At 38.5% G+C, this 23,053-nt stretch overlaps 1 protein-coding gene across 1 annotated transcript; it reads right to left on the reverse strand.

Moving 5' to 3' along the window:
• Positions 1-1,529: 1,529 nt before the first annotated feature.
• On the reverse strand, positions 1,530-19,710 carry LOC137630161 (uncharacterized). The gene is made up of 2 exons (XM_068361610.1): positions 19,195-19,710; positions 1,530-2,395 (listed from the first exon to the last, which is right to left on the reverse strand). Exons 1-2 carry the CDS (start codon positions 19,201-19,203, stop codon positions 1,790-1,792), a joined length of 615 nt encoding a protein of 204 aa, XP_068217711.1. The 5' UTR covers positions 19,204-19,710; the 3' UTR covers positions 1,530-1,789.
• Between the last annotated feature and the right edge of the window lie 3,343 nt (positions 19,711-23,053).

Raw genomic sequence — 23,053 nt, forward strand, 5'->3', positions numbered from 1 at the left:
AATGCGTCAAAAACACGATATAAAGTTCCTAGCTATGAAGACTAAATAACTAATAGCGCTGATTAGTAATTTATATACCGGTAAGGCTGTTGCGGCTAACTAAATAAGGCATGCAAGCAACAGCAGCGTCATAAAATGGCGCTGACCGGTATGGCAAAGCTCTGCCACAATTATGCAAATATCTCGAAAAGTAAGATTTACTTTACGGTCAGAGCTTATTTAAACAATACTTTAACCTTTGTACTCAACTTTCCGGAAGAAGGTGAAGCTGAAGGTTGAGACATGGCGAGGATGCAAGCAGATAAAGTCGCACAAAGGGAAAAATACGTCCAATCGAGCGAGCTACTAGCAAAAGGATGAGGACGGACGTGACGTCATCAAAAGCAATGGCGTCCGTCTGTTTACATCGCGAGTACCGATATCGCCACATCTAGATTGGCTGCGGCTCAGCTCCCAGCCGCTCTCTGTCCGCCATATTGAAGCGTTAACTCTATATGGGGTGTAGATAGCTATGTGGCACGTTAATACATGCGTGTCCCCTGTTGATACACGATGTCTTAAGGGGAAACCCTTAGGATACTCGCTCCAGAAGTTAGAATTCTGTGATAACCTGTGGTTTAATTCTCTGGGAAAATCCTAGTAGTGATTACCCAAGGAAGCTACCAAATAGGATCCTTCCATCAGGACGCCATGGCTTGAGCCCAAAAAAATATTTGTAATAATCTTGATATCACCTTAAAAGGATTATGCTAATTAGGAGTGTATTTCAAAGGAAGCCATGCAATTTTAAGTTTCTTTTATTTTAGGTTATTATAATTTTATTTCCGTTTCCAGTTTTTGAGCTGCTTGTTGAAGATAGAATCCTGGGTGTTATTTTGAAAATAATTCTGTATTAACTTTCTAGAGGATTCATATCTGATCAGTATTAGGTATTTGATTATTGGATTTTGTTCAGATTTTCAAATTTACTTTGGCCTATATGAAGTAGATCATTTATTGCAATTGGCCTGCTTCATATCATAATTCTTAATGTATGCCATATTCTTCCATTTGGCTGTTGAAGGTAATTCTTGAGGACTTGCACATTTAAGATCTTTTATTCATTTATTGATAAATCATGTTGTGTTTATAAGGAATCATTTAAACAAGTATTTCCAGTGTATGACATAATTATTTATTGTTCAGTCGAAACTGGCAAAAAACAAGAATACTCTTGATAGGTATTCAAGTAAGACACAGTGCGTTTGTCTCCACAGGTTTAAAAACATGAAATTTCCAATGCTGGAACATGATATTAAGGCTATCTCAGAACTGTGTAAGCAATTTGTTGACTGGTGATTATTGATGAAGTAAAGACTACAAACTGATTAATTTATGTTTTATTGGGTATTGATAGCATAGGATTTTGATACTGGTTTTGGAAGAGTAGAAGTAGTGAGAATTTTTTTTTTATTATTGGACCATTTAAAAATAATGTACATAATTATACTGGTTTTGGAAGAATAGAAGTAGTGTGATTTTTTTCTGTGTGTGTGACAAATAAGAATCAAGGAAGTTGTACTCTGTGTTATACTCAGATATTAGTAAGTTTATTGTAGAAATGAGAATTTTTTTAAAAGCACCCTGAGAAAAGGGTAATTCTTGACGTTAATGGCAAATATTCAGTTAGGGTGTGTTTAAACATTAATTGATATAAATTGCAGTACATAATAGGATCATTTAAATAACCTTGGAAGCGTATGTAGTTGTGCTCTGTTTAGAAACAAAGGGAAGCTTGAAGGGTACTTCGCTACTGGGAATACTGGGCAGAACGTTGTCGCATCACGGCACCCCGCCTTGCAGCATTCCAGCAGACCAATCCAAATGGTCCAAACCTACAGGCAGCTGGTCTACGTCCAGAGCGTCGTTCTGGTTTGGCGGGTAAAATCAGGTTTTCTGGATTACCTTCGAGAGAACTCAGTCCAGAACGACGCTCTGGTTTGGCTGGGAGAATCTGGTTTTCTGGATTAGCGACGAAGGGGCTCAGTCCGTGAAAAACGTCTTTGTAGAGATCCACTAAAGAACCAAGACGACTGGGTGGCTGTCGCACTATCTCAAGCATCGTTTCTTCTGGATTAGCGAGGTCTTCATCAAGGTTCAAAGCTTCTCCCAAGGGATCTTGTGCCTCCCAAGCAACATCCCTTACATCATCATCTGCAGACCATTGTTGATGTGTGGAGGGTGTCAAAGGATTTGCCTCAGGCTGCCAGGCATGAGCAACCCAGTCTTTAGTGTGGAGGCTGCGTTCTGGTCTTGGCTTGGGAAAGGATGGGAGCCAAGAATCTTCCTCATTAGCTTGGTGTTCTGCTGCCATGGCGGCTGTTGCTAATATCACTGCAAACAGACTGTAAGTCATCTGTGATAGAGAAAAAAAGATTAAAAATTTAATTTAGGTGTTTTCATTGTTTTCTATGGACAGTACACATCACATTGGAGTCGTATTATTTTACAAAATGCTTTTAGGCTGTGCTAAACAATTCCCTTCACATATACTTATCTAATGCTATGCATAAGTGTCATACTATATTTGGATGTAACACCAGCTTATAGGTAAAAACAACCTTCATCATATGTCTTTAACCATCTCAGTGGACGTTGTATTTAGTGCTCTATTAGCATCACTCAGAGGATAGTAAAGTAATTCAGGTATTTATCGTACTTACACATACGCACACACATGTATATATATGCTGTATATATGTATATACATCTCTCTCTCTCTCTCTCTCTCTCACTCTCTCTCTCTCTCTCTCTCTCTCTCTCTCTCTCTCATATAGAGGCACATACAATTCGTCGTTCTTAATTTGCATCCAATCTTTTGAAGGATGTGTGGGCAGCCCCATAGCGTTTTGGGAAGTGGAATGAAAATAGTTTTGTTGATAGATCAATTCCATTTATTGGTTTCACACGTTGTTTATATCCTTGGATATTTACTGGAAATTAAAATCTTCCTATTCGTTTCACATGTATTTTTTTAAGAGAGAGAGAGAGAGAGAGAGAGAGAGAGAGAGAGAGAGAGAGAGAGAGAGAGAGAGAGAGAGAGAGAGAGAGGGGGGTGATAAATGCAGCGAAATAAAAAGTTATTTGTATTAATCCATATTGATTGAAAGATTCCCAGTCTTTTCTCTTTATTCTCTCTTTGCAAGACTAGAACATAGCGAGATCTTTTGTGATATTTTTATTATATCCCGTTTCGAATTAAAATTCAACGTATTGGATTTTATTTCACAGTAGTAAATTGTCGCTTTGTCTCTTTTTTGCATCGCTTTTTAAAGAACGCAGTACGTCATATCTTCAATTCCGGTCACATCAGTTGTCAATTTCAGCTGATTCTTCCTTTGGTAGTAAAAGTCTATTTCTTCTAACTCTCATAGGTGACAGTGAGAGCGCTATTATGCAACATTCATCCAGTATCTTGGGTAAAGAATGAAAATGTTTGCAGAAATTCTTCCTGATATTGAAGCTCGTTTCACTCTTTTCGGTGTTTTATTTCTTTAGCTTTACACGGTTTACAATTTTACGGCTTTGTGTATCGCCATGATCAGCATAGTTGTACTATTCGGGATCATCCACACTAGGTTGGTTTGCTGTGAGCGATCGGACGAGAATCTCTCACTATCACCAATCCGCACTGGTCGGCATGGTTATGAAAACTGGACAAACACCAGGTGTGAATAAAGATGGGTATGAGGCCTTTGGCCTGTAGTGGACTAAAAACTGCTGCAATTGTTGTGTTGATATACAGGGATATGATGATCCGCGTATAGTAGTTTCATTAGTGTTTTATCTTGAAGTGTTCTTTAATATATCGAGTGAAGCTTTCTTTATCATTTCATACATTTTCATTTATAGGACTGTAGTTGTATGACTCTTACGTTGATGTAAATTAGTCACTGATATCGGATTTTTGGATGCCATTTCATTCAGAATTGGTTCAAGTGACAGAGGTCGTATTTTCAAGTTACCAGTGAAGTAGGATAAGACTTCAGTTGGCTGATTAGTGATGTTCCCAATGAATTAGGATAATAGCCCCAGTTGGTTGAGTACTGGAGAAATATCTTTTCCTGTAACATTCTGTTTTTGCCTTCAAACTTTCAGTGAATGTTTATATGTTGAACAGGCTTACACAAGTGTTTATAGGTTATATATGAAAGATACGTTTTACTTTTGTTACTTTTCTTAAAATACTTCATTTTAATTGTTCATTACTTGTTTTATAGTTTATTTATTTCCTTCCCTCACTTGGATATTTTTCCCTGCTGGAGATCTTTGGCTTATTGCATTTACAACTAGGGTTGTAATTTAGCCAGTAATAATAATAATAACTCCTTTCTGGATTCAGCATACCTTTCTGGCATATTTATTGATTCTAATTCTATATCATGCTCACTTAAGACGTTTACCACACTCAAGTGTTCATGTGAACTTTTATTATTATTATTATTATTATTATTATTATTATTATTATTATTATTATTATCATCCAGTATTAAGATACCCATGAATAATATCGAATTTTTATTTGCTTCTGGGTATAGTATAAAAATGGTGGACGGTGCCAGTTGAAGGCTTGTCCGTAAAATAAGGCAAAAGAAATATTCCATTATATTGAACTGAAGTCGAAGCATTTGACATTTTTGCTCCTTGTATCGAAGCAGGACACACTTTAGTACCCAAGATTACTTTCTTTTAGATTTTATCAGTATTGTATTATTCTTATTATTGTTACTATTAACTCCACCAAGGAGGTTATAAAATCGAGCCTGTTTATTCATTTATTTATACGTCGAAGTGCCTGTGGACAGGATTACGTTAAAACTACCTTACGGCTTTAGTCGAAAATTTCACCGCATATAAATTTTAGGCCATAGACGACCCCATTAAATTTTTGAGATGATTCGGTGCCGGATCCGGATTCTAGATCCAAATTTGCATTTTCCACAGTTTTAAAAATTACGTTGAAACAAATTGATATATCGAATTTTCACCAAATTTCAATAATGGATCGATATTAAGCATCGGAAGAAGCTTGAGATTTTGTAGGTGATACGGATCAAGATCACGATTCTGGATCAACATTGCACTTTTCACCATTTGCTGTACAGTCAGCATATGAAAAGATGGAGGCGATGTCCATAGACTTCAGTTAAATGTTGGCAATATTTGTTGGCGCGTTCTGAAATCTTGGATTGCTCTTATTATTATTGTTGTTGTTGTTGTTGTTGTTGTTAGAATATCGTTCTCTATTGTTAGAATTTAGGTTCATAAGCTTTATGTTGTATTCTTTTTATTACCTATGTTGACGAGCTTTGATGGAATAGTCATTATATGATTTTTAATACATTTTATATGTATCAAATATAGGTAATTGTAATTTTAATTTATTCAGTTATGTAAGATTATATTAATTTTCTCCTGATACGAAACGATTTATTGTGAGATCATATAATTACGGGGATAAGATTTTGAGTTCATCCATGAAGAGTATATTTATCCATTTTGATTATCTTGACTAGAGCAGCTTATCACTGGAGTTCGTTTTGGATTGATTTTTTTTTTTTTCAAAATATTTGTCTTTATCTGAAATTTTTTTTTGGAATATATGTTTTACCTGAAAAATAACTTTCGGAATCATTGTATATTTGTTTATCTAGAAAAACTGAATATTTGTGTTTATCTGAAGAAAAAAAATTGAATTTTCGGTATTTGTTTCTGGGAAAAAAACTTTCGGAATATTTATCTATGTGAAAAAAAGTGCAATATTTCTGTTTTATATGAAAAAAAAAAATATATATATTTTTGAGGAATCCATGCAGATAGTTTTTGAATTAGTTTTCTAAACTTCCTGTTAGTATGATATAGCCTTGTACCAAAAGTCACCCGTATTTATATAGATAAATTTAGGCCTACAAAGAAATAAATCCGTTGGGTATAAAGTAGCACTCAGTTGGACTTGAACTGTCTCCTCTAATAAAGAGCACCTGTCTAGCTATATTGTCATCATCATCATCATCATCATCTGCTCCTCCTCGTACACCTATTGACGCAAAGTCGTCTCTATCTTGAGCTTTTAATTCAATACTTCTCCATTCATCATCATCACCATCTTCGCGCATCATAATCTTCAGCCATGTAGGCCTGGGACTCCTAAGTGAACTAAAGTCCATATATATATATATATATATATATATATATATATATATATATATATATATATATATATATATATATATATATATATATATATCCGGTCACGCTGACGTATATTTACTGGGTCACTCCCGTCCCTCAGGTTGGAGGTACACTCGGAAACTACAACTGCCGCGTTATATTGTGGGAAGGGTTGAATATGTGTGTGCTTATCTATCTAAATATTTAGGCGTATAAAGTATTGTTGATAGATTGTAATAAACAAAGTTTAGTATTTTCACCGTAGCTTTAAAAGGACTCTCGAAAAGTCAGGGATCAGAAGTATTTTATTCATTTCTAATTTGCTCTCTCTCTCTCTCTCTCTCTCTCTCTCTCTCTCTCTCTCTCTCTCTCTCTCTCTCTCTCTCTCTCTCTCTCTCTCTCTCTCTCTCTCTTTGGTTTTTTTATTTTCTCCCCTTCACCCATCATTCATTGCCATTTCTTATTTACTTTATAAATTTTCTTTTTATTTCAGAAAATTCGTCATACTCATAGGCCATTCTTACTTTTTACTTCAACCTAATATGCTCTCTCTCTCTCTCTCTCTCTCTCTCTCTCTCTCTCTCTCTCTCTCTCTCTCTCTCTCTCTCTCTCTCTCTCTCTCTCTCGTCCTTTTAAAGACGCACTTATTTGTTAATTGGTTTATATGATTTGAATGATGAGTAACACTATGCTAATTTTGTTATACTTTGAACGACTTTTTTTTTTTTTTTCGAACAAACTGATATATCAAAGCAACATGAGAGGGTAGATTGTAGTCAGCCTTAGAGGTTGTTCCATGACCGCTGTTTATGTTGTTGTTGTTGTTATTATTATTATTATTATTATTATTATTATTATTATTATTATTATTATTATTATTGTTCATTTTATTAGCCAAGCTAAACCCCTAGTTGGAAAAGTAGGATGCTATAAACCCAGACGCTCCAACAGGGAAAAATAGCCCAGTGAGGAAAGGAAATGAGGAAAGAAATAAACTGCATGAGAAGTAATGTATAATTGATATGAAATGTTTTAAAATCAGTAACAACGTTGAAATAGAACTGTCAAGGGGAAACATGTGGATGTTATTCATTCATAAGTTCAAGCAGACATACAGGCAGAAATAGATAGTCATGTTATATAGATAGTCATGTTTGTACCGAATGGAAATTATAATAATAAAAATTGTATATTTTTTGTTGGAAGAAAAAAAAATTCCGTTGGATGAGGTTTTGGATAGGTTAAATATAACTATATGAGTGGGTATATCGGCTTAACGTATTGAAAGGGGTTGTGTATCGCCATGATCAACAGAGCTGTACTAGTTAGTGTCACCCATACTAGGTTGGCTTGCTTGCGATCAGACTAAAGTGTCCCACCATCACCATTCCGCTGTGGCAAGCGTGATGATGAAAACTGCCCAAACCCCCAGACATGAATGGGGACCTATCTCAGGTCTTTGTCCTGCAGTAAACTAGAGCCGGCTTGCATTTGCTATTTGTGTAAGTATAACGAAGATTTGAAAACTGACGTTAATTGACACATACTTAAACTTTGTGATAGTTTATTCAACTGTAGACCTCCGATAATCACTAAGATTCGTTAGATTAAGTGCTCTTGGTCCACAAAAGATTTTCCTTTTGTTGAATGAATGCCTTAAGAGCATTGTTTTAAGACATGAATTCAGTACATTCTATTCATTTTTGTTCCTTGAACTGTATTTTTTTACCTTCATTTTCGGAATGTATTGGGACCTCTAGTATTCCCATTCTGTTCATTCCTTATTCTGAAAGTTATCTCCCCTATATATATATATATATATATATATATATATATATATATATATATATATATATATACTTATATATATATATTTATATATATGTATATACACACACACACACACACATATATATATATATATATATATATATATATATATATATATATATATATATATATATATATATATATATATATATATATATATATATATATTCACTCAAAATCTATTTTTGGGTGAGATAGCCATGTCGTCCTGATGGAAGGTTCCTAATAGCTTCCAAGGGATATATGAACTACAGTAATATTCCCAGAGAATTTACCTTTAGGTCTCCAGAATTCTAACTCCTGGCGCGAATATCCTTAAAATTTCTCTTAAGGATATCGCATAAATCAGGGTACGTATATTTTGATACGACACATAGCGATCTTCACCCCGAATAGCGTTCTTGCCTCGAGGGGGAAGAGTGGCAAATTTGGAAGGGGAGCCGTTATGAAGGTTATCCATAATACTATTGAGTATCAAGATGGCGGTTATTCCTTGTAGCATTGAGCATGGTGCTACAGATATAGTAGTTTCGAGAGGGATCCTGCCAAGGCCTTTTCTATAGAAAAGGAGGACGGGTCCATCAAGACGACATGGCTATCTCACCCAAAAATAGATTTTTTGCTTCGCTCAAAATCCGTTTTTTGGGCTCAAGCCATGTCGTCCTGATGGAAGTTTACCAGAGAATTACTTAAAAGGACTGTATCTGTGGATTTTCATAGGTGCCTTAACCTTGGGACAAATTTTTCTATGGTCATCCGGACCAGTGAGACAAATGACGTTACCGTTATCCGTCATTATCACTAATCATAGACAATGTTAGTGCTTCCTGTCCCCTGCAGGGAAGAGTCACACTAGACAGTAGAAAAGGGGCCTCAAGGTTAGCATATATTGTATGAACAAACATAAGTATCCACCCGATATACAGATGGTTTCACGGTTTGTATATATTGTCGGAACAATATAAGTGTCAACTATATACATTTTTTGTAAGCATACAATGATATGAGGTTTACTTAAATAAATAAGTGCGAGAACTCTTGTCATATATAATGTACAAATTGCAGGGCGAGATAGTAATTTATTTCGAATTAATGACTAAATGGAAAACGAGTGAAACGAATGTATCATGTTAAAGGAATTATACGTGCAACATACACAGAAAATATTTTTCCCCCCTGAAAGGGAAGAAATGAGTGTCACACTAAAGCTGAAAATTTTGATAAATTTTCCCAATATAAATTCTGTAATGTTGTATACTATCAACACTGTGTACAACATACACATGGCACAAGTGTTATCTGTATAATTCCATACCTGAGATTTTGAACAGTCATAGTGTCACCATGGTGACACTGACTTAAAAGGTATCGCACTGGAAGTGTCAACACCTTTTCACCCTAATTGATAGTCCCAATCAATTAACTGTTCATCGCAGCACTAGACGACAGGTTTTAATACACTACCTGCCGCCTCCACATAATGCTTCAGTTCATGGACTTGCTTAGCATAGTGTTTGTAGAACACTCTGGATGATTTCCATCCAGTATATGAGCGAAGACGCTCAAAGTCCATATACTGAAAAAAGTTCAGTGATGAAGCAATTTTCCTCGGATCATGACCTGCGGGTGTACTGTCAGGATCCGCTCTGCGAATGAAGTAGGTGAACTTCGCCCTCAGTTGTTTTAGGGATAAGTTTGATCCTGAGGTTTCTCCTTTGAAGAGCTGTCCTCCCCTGATGTCTGAAGTTCTACGAAGATAGACTTTTAGACACTCTACTGGACATAGAGAGACATCTTCCTTCAGAGGGCAGATTCTCCAGGGACCCCATCTTTTAGTGGGCAGCTTGTTCTTGGCGAGAAAGGCCGGATCAGGAAAGAGATTCAGTTCTCCCACTTCTGTGAGCTTGATGTGGCCCTCATTTCTTGATAGGGGTACTATTTCACTAACTCTAGCCCCTGAGGCTATAGCGAACAGGAAAATAACCCTCTGAGTTAAATCCTTGAGAGAACAATCTTCATTGTTCATGGATGAAGCATAATGTAGGACCTTGTCCAAAGACCATGAGATGGGCTTTGGAGGAGCTGCAGACCTAAGCCTAGCGCAGGCCTTCGGGATCTTGTTAAAGATTTCGTTCGTCAGATCCACTTGAAAGGCATATAGAAGAGGTCTAGTCAAGGCTGACTTACAAGTAGTTATCGTATTAGCTGCCAGACCTTGATTATGAAGGTGGATAAAGAAGGACAGCCAGAAGTCTATTGAAACTTCTTTCGGTCCTTTTGCTTTAACAAAAGCAACCCACTTTTTCCAAGACGATTCATATTGCCTTTGACTTAGACTTGTATTCTTCTAGGAAGTCTATATTGCCATCTGAGATCCCAAATTTTTTCTTAACCGCTAGGGCGAGAAAATCATGAAATGAAAGTTTTGGGTTCTCTGTGATGAATCGGAGACAATTAACTTCTGAACCCTTTGAGATAGTGCTGGGTTCAGTACAAGGGCCAGCCTCAGCCTCAGTTCCCTCACTAGAGGGAACCAGTTGCTCTTGGGCTATTTGGGAGCCACGTTCCTTAGAAGGATCTCAGCGTGTTGAGGACCTTCAGCAGGAGATTGGATGGAAGGAACAGGAATTTCTGGGTACATCTGTTCCAAACTAGGGACATGCCGTCCGTTATCTCCTTTAGAGGGTCCTCGTATGGGGCTACATATTGAGGTAGTTTCTTGATGACGCTCTTCACGAAGAGTTCGATCTCCAGTTCCGGGACTTGTTCCAATCTGGAAGAGAATGGGTCTGCGTCTGTGGACCATTCTGACTCTTATCGGCTTGAGCCTGAGTAGAGCATCCGCTGTCACACTGCGGATCATTTGTAAGTGAACTGCTGATAGGTGCCATCTCTTTAGGTAAGGGATGGCTAATATCACCTAGATTGTATAGGACGATCTCGAGCCTTGTCGGTTCGGACATTTCACTATCACTTCGCTGTCCAAGATCAGCCTGATGAGGGCTGATCTGCGTGGAGAGAGTTTCCTCAACGTCAACAGGACTGCCGTGGCTTCCAAAATGTAGATGAGAAGGGCCTTTAACAGAAATGACCAATTCCCTTGGACTTTCCTCTGATGGGAGTGAAATCCCCATTCTTCCGTCGAGGCATCTGTGTGGATGATCTTTGATGGTCGAGATGGTTGCAAGGGCACGGTCCTCATTAGGCTTTTAGCCTTTGACCATGGGATGAGAAGTGATCAAGGTAAGACCGATATCGTTCATTTTGGATCTCTTCAAGCGTTTGATGCGTATCTTCTCCAGATTCCTGACGCATCTTTCAGCTGTGCTCTTAGCACTGGGTCTGTCACTGCTGCGAACTGGAGAGAGTTCAGTACTCTTTCCTGTTGGGCGTCTTGAAATCCTGTCGGATTACAGTAGTCTCTTGACTGACCCTGCGATCTCCTTCTTCCGTAAGGGAAAGGAGAGACAATATGACCTCAGGTTCCAATGGTTTTGCATCCCAGATGTTCCAGGAACTGGGGTACTTCTTTGGATGCTTGCAGACCAGCCACTTCGGGTGCTGCCCGCACCAGCCAGTCGTCCAGGTACTTTGTTACCTTTACTGTTTCTAGGCATGGTTATTGCATGACTGCGTCCATCAATTTCGTGAAGATACTTGGGACTGTCTTTAGTCTGAAGAGTATGGCTCTTAGAACATACTTTATCTTCCGTAACTTGAATCCTAGGTAGGACGAGAGGGGGCGACTGACTAGAAATGGCATCTGTCAGGAATATCGAGACTGTGAATGCCCCTTTTTGTAATAGGGTCCTTATGTGTAGAAGGATTAACATCCTGAACTTGTTGCTTCTTATGAACTTGTTGTTTCTTATGAACTTGTTGAGTGGCAACAAGTCCAGAATGACTCTGAGTTTTCTTGAGTCCTTCTTGGGAACACAAAACAGCCTTCCCTGGAATTTGATGGACTTTGTTTTCCTTATAACCTGTATGCTCCAGAGCTACAGGGTATACTCTTCTAATACGGGGTTGGAGTGTTGGAAGAGTTGAAGAAATGATGGTGGAGACATGTCTAGTTTCCATTCTAGTCCAATCTTGATTAGACCTTGGGCCCAAGGATCGAAGGTCCAACGATCCTATTGGAGCCTCTGTCCTACCAGAAGCGTCTCTTTGCTTCGATTGATCAGAAGGTTTACCTCCTCGATCGCTTACCTGGGGCACCGCGGTCATAGAAACTGTGGGATGTTGTCGAGCAGACCGAGGAAAAAGTCTAGACTTCTTTGTCTTCCTTTTAGGTTGGGGACCCACATCTGGGGAAGGCTTCTTCTTTGAAGAGATGCCCCACTCCTGGAGAAGGTTCCTATTCTCCGTGGTGGCTTTCTCAACTACCTCTTCCACTACCTTGCTTGGAAAGAGGTTTTACCCCAGATGTTGGAAGATATCAGCTTCCTGGGTTCATGTTTCACTGTCGCAGCAGCGAACACGAAGTCTCTACAGGCTCTCCTAACTTTCATAAAGGCATATAGGTCTTTTACTAAGGTGGCCATATGCATCCTGTCCAGGACCATGAGCATGTCTGGGGTACTTCGTTGGGCTGCACACATCTCTATGCAGTTTTGTAGGGATAAGGAGGCCGCAAGTCTCTCCGTTGTCTCTTGTTCCTTGCACAAGAGAAAGTCAGAAAGTTTAGGAAGATTCTTGCTAAACTTTCGTCCAGTGATGTCCGCGTCCAGTTTCCCTACTGAGAAGGTTAAGTGGACTTCCTTCCAATCCTTCTCCTGCATGGGCAAGGCTAGTGACAGAGGCCTGCACTTCTTAAGTGCAGGGCATGGTTTGCCTGCCTCCACTGCCTTGGCAACCAATTTAAATGCTTTCCACGTAAAGGGGAATGTTATTGAAGCAGGAACAAGAAAGTTAGGGTGTTTCTTACTCAAGGCGGACACTTTCGACACCGAGTAACCCTCCTTTCTCAGGCTACTTGACAAGAGAGCCTGTGCCTTATCGTGGTCGAAAACCATGACTTCCTTTGGTTTCGTCTCTTTTTCTGACATTGGTTCATGCTTCAGTCGAATGAAGCAATCAGGGAAAGCGTTAAAGCTTGGCCAAAATTGGATTTCGTCTAAGGGGACAGCTCCCATCTTCTCGGAGATGTAGAGTTTGCTGTCCAAAATCGGCATAAGCTCCGCATACCTCTAGGGATTGGTCTTGGAGCATGTCGGGAGGTCTTGGTCTCTGGGTCGCTTGAATGACCCTCGGGAGGCGATGAGTGGAGCTTCACGGAGCTATCTTTTGAATTTTGCTCCCTTTGTTTTGCCTTGTTTGCGAAAGTTTTCCATTAAACCCGTAAGATGGGCTATAGACTGGCTCATTTTGTCTAATAGAGGGGTAGAAGGTGAAGACGTCGAGGCTAACGGCTCAAGGGCCGGTACAGACGGAAGGAATTCCGACACGACATCATCTTCTTCCATAGGTACCTTCCTGCCCTCCGTCTCGATGACAATCTGTACGCAGGGAGGTGCGAGTCGTGCTTGGGGCACCACCATTTCACTACTTGCTTTCGGGAACAGTAAGCTACGCATCCTATCGTTAGGTAGGTATGGTCCCGGAGAGTTTTTCTGAACCCTTCTTACCCATTTGTGTAGTTTCTTACGTGCCGCATCCCTAGACTCCATTGACTTGGGATCATCAAAACCTTCAGTCACTACAGTCCGGCAGATATTGCAGACTTGGGGGTACCAATATTGCAGGGGCATGTGACCTGCATGCTTTATGACCGTAAAAGTACTTACTCTTAAGATTGCAGAAGACTGCATCACATTTCATCTGGGGTTCCTCCTGTAAAGAAGGGAAAACAGAATGAATATACAATTGTTTATCTCACCTGATAAACAATTATTTTATCAGTCCTATTTTAATTATTATAGCTTAGGATAGTAAGCTAGAAAGGAATAGTGAAAGACACATACCGTACTTGTGTATCTATCCCAACCAATTGCTGTAACCTCCCCCCAATATTAAAAATAAAGAGTTTCTTTTATCAAGGCAACTCGAAAGAGAAGGGTTCTAACACCTAGGAATAGAAGGAGTGTACACTGCCACTGACCCTTCTAATTATTTAATATTGTGAGGTAAGTATTAACTGATTTCCAATCAGAGTATTGAAGGAATTCTATTCTTTCAATATCGGTTCGGTCTCAGTAAAACCCTGCACAAGGGTACACAAGATATGTTAGAAATTAACTACTGTATAATAATACTATAGTTTTCTGTTTGCAGTATATACTATATTGCAAATATGCTGGCTACTGTATAATCATATACTGTAGTTCAGCCGGTGTGCTGCCGGCATGCCTAGCACCTGGCAGCACGGTCCGGCCGGCATGTCGCCGCCTGGACTAGAAATTAGAAAAAACACATACTTGTGTATCCCACCCAGCCAATTGCTGTGACCTTCCCTTCCAATATTAAAATCATAGAGTTTCCTGATCAGGGAAGCTCAGAGACAAGGGTTCTAACCTTTAAGGATAGAAAGTGTAATACCACTGGCCCTTCTAAATTATTTAATATTGTTGGGTAAAATGTAAACTGATTTCTAATCAGAGTATTGAAGAAATTCTATTCTTTCAATATAGGATTGGTTTCAGCAAAAGACTGGGCAAAGATATCCAAGATATATTGGAAAATAACTACTTGTATAATATATACAATAGTTTTCTATCTGCAGTATGTACTTTACTGCAAATATACTGACTACTGTATAATCATATACTGTAGTTCAGCCGGCATATAACCGACATAGCTAGTCCCTGACGGCACAGTCCGGTCGGCATACTAGCTGATAGAGAGAGAGAAAGCATGGAGTGAAGGACTGCCTTATTACTGTGTATGTTTTCACTAAATTAGGATGTAAGTATATAACTTACTGCCTTCCCCCAGAACGAAGGTTCAAATGGAAGGGTAGAATGCATTATTCAGGCTTCCATCACTCCACAAGTACCGTTGCCGGCATATAGCTGGCTGGTTAGTACCCGGCGGCACTGGTACAGTCGGCATGCCGCCGAATGAGTAAGTACCTGTCGGCGCCGGCCCGGCCAGCTTGCTGCCAGTTGGGTTAGTATCCCGATTACAGGACTTGTGGACAGCACAGTCCAAGGGAGGACTGAAGAACCTTGGTGACAGAAGGGTCTCTCACCAGCAGCCGTCATGGCCGGTACAACCTTCCCGGATCCTTGTCCATAAGGAAAAGCTGAGTGACTAAACAGCTGCTTTGTAGGAGCTCGGCCGGCCCCGCATCCCGCCGGCGAGCGGCGAGATTGCGGGACAACGGCCATAGCTAAAAGGACAGAGAGGGGCAGGGAAAAGTGTCCTATATAAAGCGTAGAAGGCGGCGGCTATGTTGCCGCCCCAGTACACAAGGGAGAAACTCTGTTTCAGTATCGGCGCCGTCCTAGGCGGCAGAAGAAAGTCTATTCTTCAACCAAGGGTCTGCTGAAATAATGCTAGGAGGGGCCGGCAGGTTTGCCGCCCCCTCTCAACAAGGGAGAAAGAATCGTTTCAGTGCCAGCACCATCCTAGGCTGTAGAAGAATGTCTATTCTTCAGCCCAGGGTCTGCCAGCATAGGACTAGTCTTCTAAACCGCAGGGAGAAGGTGGCGGCAACATACCACCACACCAGGTGCGGTTTAGGGAGGCTTAGCCTCCTATGCCGGCGGCTATAAGCCTGCAGGAGAGTGACTACTCACCCTGCCGCCCTGCCGACGGCAAAAGACTGAATACTCTGAGATTCTGTCAAAAGCCAAAGCCGGACACTCCCTGGCAAAGGTGGGAGACAGAAAAACCCTAGCCTAGTCAAGCCGGAGTAAACTACTCTATGGCAAGACCAGAAAGGGTTGCCGCCTGCGGCGGCACTTAGAGGGAAAGAGGGATTACCCATAACTCTCCACAGGAGACAAGTATCGATTTATATAATTCTAGGAGACATAATATCCCCCTTAGAATCAATAAAACGATACACAAGGGTAAACGGGGAAGTGTCTGAAAGTATACTACATCACCCAGGCAAGACGAGATCTCGGTTACCTAAATCAATGAAACTCTAAACGTATACGATCGACAAAGAAAGAGGAAAATTATGCATACCATAAATATCTTTACAAGTATAATTATGCCTAAATAGCTTTCATAATTTATTAATGCTATTTCAACCGGGAAAGTCGTTCTGCTAACTAAATAATACATGCCTAACGAACGACAGCGCCCATGGCGCCTCCGGTAACAGGCCTAGCTCCTAAGTACAAAAAATTACTCTAATTTCACTGTGAAACAGAGAGCTAAAATTATATACACTAAAGAATCGATACTCAACTTTCCAGAGGCGAAAGAAGCTGGAGATTGCATAATAATCCTCACAAAATCGATCGAAAAGGTTAGATCAACAGGAACACCGTGTGAATTCGTTACAAAATTAGGAATGACCACCATTTTGATACTCAATACTAGTATGGGAAATAGGGTAACATTGATAACGGCTCCCCTTCCAAATTTGCTACTCTTCCCCCTCGAGGCGAAAACGCTATTCCGGGTGAAGATCGCTGTGTCGTATCAAGATATACGTCCCCTGATTTATGCGATATCCTTAAAAGAAATTTTAAGGATACTCGCGCCAGGAGTTAGAATTCTGGAGACCTAAAGGTAAATTCTCTGGAAACATCACTGTAGTTCATATATTCCTTGGAAGCTACTATTAGGAACCTTCCATCAGGACGACATGGCTTGAGCTCAAATATATATATATATATATATATATATATATATATATATATATATATATATATATATATATATATATATATATATATATATCTGGTCATGCTCAGTTCTCCTGGACCCTTGTCTGATAAGGAGATGAGGGCGTAGTCATACCTTGGTGAGAGGGGGTTGCCTGTGCGTGTGCGTGCATATCTACCTGAATATCTAGCTGTCATTTTTGACGGGTCGCTTACACTAGTGTGCTATATTGTTCGTCCCCTCTGTCTTATCATTTGAACGACAGTTTGAACATAATGCATTGCTTTTTATCAGTTAACTATTTCTTACTTATGTTTGGATATTATTTTTCTTTTGTTAGAATCTGGTCTTCGGGTCTTATAATACCCGACTGAGTTAGTGCTTGGACTTCAGTATGTTAATTTATATATATTCGTGAATTTTTTATTTTTTATCTACTTTCGTGTTTTATCTTTTACTAGTGTACGCGACCCGTCAAAATGACGACTAAATATTTAGATAGATATGGTACACACGGACACACAGATTCAACCTTTCCCACCCACTCCCCCTTTCCTAATTACATCACGATAGTTGTGATTTCGAGGGTACCTCATCTCACCAGGGTATGACTAGTTCTTTCCCCGAGGGTACCTCATCTCACTAGGGTATGACTAGTTCTTTTTCCCGAAGGACGGGGTGAGACCAAGTAGTTTTATATATATATATATATATATATATATATATATATATATATATATATATATATATGTGTGTGTGTGTGTGTGTGTATATATATATATATATATATATATATATATATATATATATATATATATATATATATATGTGTGTGTGTATATATATATATATATATATATATATATATACATATATATATATATATATATATATATATATATATATATATATATATATATATGTGTGTGTGTGTGTGTGTGTATGTGTGTGTTTGATATGTGTGTGTGTGTTTGTATAACCACACACTAATTCTTCATTATATACTGGTGATAATTAATGATGTATATCTAATATTTATGGTCGTGATGTCAGAACCCTTATTATGTTTCTGTAAACAGACGGTTTTACTATTACAAAATATGTCAGTTTAAAGGTTTGATTAAATATCCATTTTATAACAGTTGGGTAACCATTATAAAGTTCCTAGCATGTTTCATGCATAGTTTCCTGACAAGAATCTCTCTCTCTCTCTCTCTCTCTCTCTCTCTCTCTCTCTCTCTCTCTCTCTCTGGCGGAACTGTATCACATTGCTGTGTAACTTCATCCTTATCGATAGGCAGATTTTTTTGCTCTGTTTAGATTAAATTTATCTTCTTTCGAGTATGTGTTATAGAAACAACGTGTAGTTCAGTGTTCTAACTGCTTTCTTCGTTGATAGGTTAAATTTTTCCTTTTTTTGCAATTGTAGCTTTCAAAGTAATTAAGACTGAAAAATAAACATTGGGTCTCCTTCACCATTCTGATTTTTTCTTTTGAATTATGGAACATTTTTACTCTATTAAGTGTGAATATTGTTCTCGTTCAAAGGTATGTTTGGGGTCAAGATAAAAAAATCCTAAGTCTGTAATTGTCCTGTAATTTTTGTTGTCAAGGATAGGAGTTGTGTCATGTTTATTTTTCATATAATTATAATTTCTCTTATTATTGTATTTAATGATAGTTGTATTACTGCTAAAATATATATATATATATATATATATATATATATATATATATATATATATATATATATATATATATATATATATATATATGTATGTATGTATGTATGTATGTATGTATGACTAATCACTGGAACGTGCGATGTCTCAAGATGACTGCAAGTCTGGAGGAAAAGTGAAAACGAAGATTTGACCAAGCGCTATCGTGTTTCGTGCGGCCATTTATATATACTGTATATATGTATATATATATATATATATATATATATATATATATATATATATATATATATATATATATATATATATATATATATATATATATATATATATATATATATATATATATATATATATATATATATATGTGTGTGTACGTATGTATATATAATCTAGATTTTTCATACGAGTGTTAGTTCCCAAAACTTATTAATCACTCGTTTAAGATCCTGGCTGCGATCCACCTTAATCGACTAACCATCAGGCACAGGCACAATTAACCAAAGTCGTTGGAAGACCATTTTTTGTCCGCTGCCTTTTGCAAGCAATACATTATCAGAAAACGTTTACTGTAGTAAAAGAAAAAAATAACTTTTATTGGAGTGTAGTGCAACGATTTTTTACCATAATGTAATCAGATTTATTTATGTAATTCATCAGTAATTTTTTTCTACAGTTAATCACTCACCTTCATCATATTGTCACTTATATTATAACAGTAGATTTAAGATATATCTTTGGCGTGGTTTGTTGGACAAGCCTATCACGGTGCACTTCTTGTTCGCTTATCAGTCGGGTTTCGTTTGTCGGGTCCTACTTTAAAAAAGTTTTTAATTTGTTTTTTAATGTCTCAAGGCTGGATTCCTTCTCGCACTTCAACTGGTATCATTAAAATCTTCAAAATGACATGTATAGAGTACAAATAGAACCAAAGTTATTTATTTATTTTTGTTTTGTTTTTGGAAACTAGGGCCGATGCGGGAGCCTCTTGGAACGTGGCTAAAGGCTGATGTTCTTGTTTTTATGTATCTTTCTGTTGCACAGATGGTTCTTTCTTTTAGCAACCGGGTGTTACTGCCGTTGGTGCTGCTTTCCTTCAAACCCCGAAGAGCAAGACGGGAAAACTCAGAATCGGCCGAACGGGGGAAACAAGACTTGATCCGTGTTAGCGGGAGGTCGACCAACCACCACGTGGGTTTGCAAGCTCACCTGCTCTCCTTTATATTCTCTCGAAGAGGGCCTCCCAACGCATGCGGGAGGGAAGGGATGGGGATGCCCCTCCTATCCATCCACCAACACCCACGCCCACACACACTCGCTGGCATTCACATAACGCCCACGCTTTCTCAGGTGGTGCAAAACGTCTGATTGACGAGTCTAAATTAATTGTTATGGTTGATGATTTTATTGACTTGTATGTGTCAACAGTTGCTACGACATTTATCATTTGTGATTTTGAACATATGTTGGCGTCGTTCTGGTAGGATGTTGTTTTCAAAGAGATCATAGTAAAAAGTAATATTGTAAAGCATGCTAATTTCTGTAACTTTTACTCAAGTTTTCATTAGTTTTGTCCTCTTTAAGAGCATTTAATTTCCTGTAGTAGCGAACTACACATAAAGATTCACTTGCGGGATATCTCTTTGATGACTCGTTTAATTTTGTCGACTGCACTGCACTCTGCATTAAAATAGATCTTTCATATATAAACTATTAAAAAGAGACACGTCAGCCTGTTCAACATAAAAATTATTAAAAAGAGACTTACGTCAGCCTGTTCAACATAAAAATAATAGCTGCAAGTTTGAACTTTTGAAGTTTCACCGATTCAACTACCTGATTAGGAAGATCATTCCACAACTAGGTCACAGCTGGAATGAAACTTGATTATTTGCTGTGCGATTTTTAGAAGCCTTATAATTTCTTCATAATGGCATTGCCCGAAGGAATACTAGTTTACTTTAAGATTAAGGACACTCATAATTGTATGAACGTTGTATTATTTTCCTGTTTCTTTTATTTTTATTTCTCAATGTCCACGTATATCACTCTTCGCCCAATTACTTTATACGGATATTAAAGTAAATATCTATAATCTGTTGACCAGCGATACTAAAAAAAAGAGGAAAATAAATGTAAATTGGTGGTTCTGTTTTTCTTCGTCTTACCAGGTGGCCGAGACGCGTAATAGTGCCTATTTTATGATCATGTTTCCTTTCATTCTTGTCCATATGCATGTGGCTCCTTTCAGTGTTTCCTGGTTTAACTTGGATTTAAGTACTTGGTTTATTATGCCGTTGCACGTGCTAGGTATTCCAGTGTTTACTTTTATTATTATTATTATTATTATTATTATTATTATTATTATTATTATTACATCCGCCAACGAAGGTGGAAGAATGTTATGTTTTACCCCGTTTGTATATATGTGTGTTTGTTTGTGAACAGCCCCCTTGCCACAATTTTAATCGTAGAGTAATGAAACTTTCAGGGATTAACTGTTATGTAAATGGAAAACCTATTGATGGTTAAATTTTGGAAGGCCAAAGCCAAAAGTTAAGGTCACCGGTAATCAAAATGGCCAGTTCACGTAATCAGCCGTAAGTTTGGACATCATTGTCACAGAGTTCAAACTTCTTTCATATTTAATTGTATGAATATTTACGCCAATTTATGCATATTAAGGTCGAAGATCAAGGTTGACCCTAAGGTCAAGGTCATGCAAAAGGTCAAATTCTTGTCATCAACCATACTGCCACAATTTTAGTCGCAAAGTAATGAACCATGCAGGGATTTTAAGCTGTTTTCTAAAGAGCTGTTGAGGTCGAAGTTCAAGGTTTAGTCCAAGGTCAAGTAAAAGGTCAAATTCCGGTCATCAATCATACAGCCACAATTTTGATCATAAAATACGCAGGGATTCTAACCTTATGTAAAGTGCCGGAAATTATTAATTGATTCTGGGAAAGGCAAGCTGGTTTCGAGATATAAGCTGCCGTGGCGGAGGTCTGTACCCTTTTAGAGTATTTTTCTAGGTATTATTATCATTATTATTATTATTATTATTATTATTATTATTATTATTACCATTACAGTTACTAGCATAGTTACAACCTTATTTTGAAAAGCCGGATGGTTTTATTAGGGGACTTGCAATGCTTTGTCTTTTACATTATACCTTTTATTCATTGATTTGTTTACTTTTAAACGGTTGTTTGATAATACATAACCCCCCCCCCCCCCACCACCACTACCACCACCACACACTCGCAGCCATTGAACTGTGTCGTGAATAAAGGCATTCGTTATCTATTGTATATTCATTGCCTTCGTTGGTTTTGCTTTTGATTGACAGAAAGCCGACGATGATTCCGCTTGATTTCCTTTCGAGTGACAGCCGGCACGAATTGCTTACAACTCGCGTGAGAAAAGCGCAGGTCCGTCACTTGCTATTAATCTTTGATATCTATTCACGCACGAGGAACGAGCTATCGGTATCATGTCGGCGATATTTCAAGATATATATAGATCAAATTTCGTAGAATCCCTTGTTGGATTGGAAGCGATTCGCCTTTTGCTTCCGACTATGTAATCCGTCATTTTACAACTGCTATTTTCTCTTCATAGCGCTCATGCACATCCGTTTCTGAGAAGTGCATTGACTTTATGATTGGCCGAAATGAAAATTCATAGGTTAGAATGGTAGTCTCAGTTTTTTGTAGGATGTATCCACCGGTTCCTCACGCTTTTTACTAGACGAGCGGCAGTCTTTTGAGGGTTTGCAAAGGCACACACATTCCACTATTGGTAGAATTGTATTTTCTGGAATTGTCGGATGGGCTTTGGATTGTTTACATTTGAGGGGAAAAGACAGCCTCAACTTTGTGCCGGTCCCAAGCCCGGGTAAATGGGGAGGGTTGGCGGCAGGTAAGGCATCCGGCCATGAAAAATTAGCCAAAAACAATATGGCCAGTAGAAATTGTGAGATTAGAATTAATGCTAGGACATACATATGATGAAGTGTGGGACAAAGGTAGATGGAGAACGCTGGCCAGAAACATCGACCCCACATAATGTGGGAAAAGATGCAGACAAAGAAGAAGAATATGATAGTTCATGTTAATCTTATTTTGCTGAACTTAGGGGTTGTGGTGCCTAATGGTAACGTCCCTGCCTGGTGATCTGTCGGACTGGGGTTCGAGTGAAGCTCAAGCGTGGTAGTTCCTTGTAGTTTTTGCCTCACGATCCTTGTGAGATAAGGAAGGGGGCGATTGGGGGGAGCCTTTAGGTATACTTGCTGAGTCATCAGCAGTTATTGCCTAGCCCTCCCTGACCCTAGCTTGGGTGGAGAAGAGTCTTGGGCGCTGACCATATGGGTATATGGTCAGTTTCTTTGGTATTATCCTGGAGACCTTTGTCACTGTCCCTTGACTCTGCCAGTCATGAGCGACATTTAAACCATAATAAAACATTTAAAACAGTATTATGCCAGGATGCCAGAAAACTCCAAATCAACCAATCAAAACCGTATTGGCGTTGCCCGAAGGAGT

This window comes from Palaemon carinicauda, chromosome 38, assembly GCF_036898095.1.
Source record: "Palaemon carinicauda isolate YSFRI2023 chromosome 38, ASM3689809v2, whole genome shotgun sequence".
NCBI classification, from domain to species: domain Eukaryota; kingdom Metazoa; phylum Arthropoda; class Malacostraca; order Decapoda; family Palaemonidae; genus Palaemon; species Palaemon carinicauda.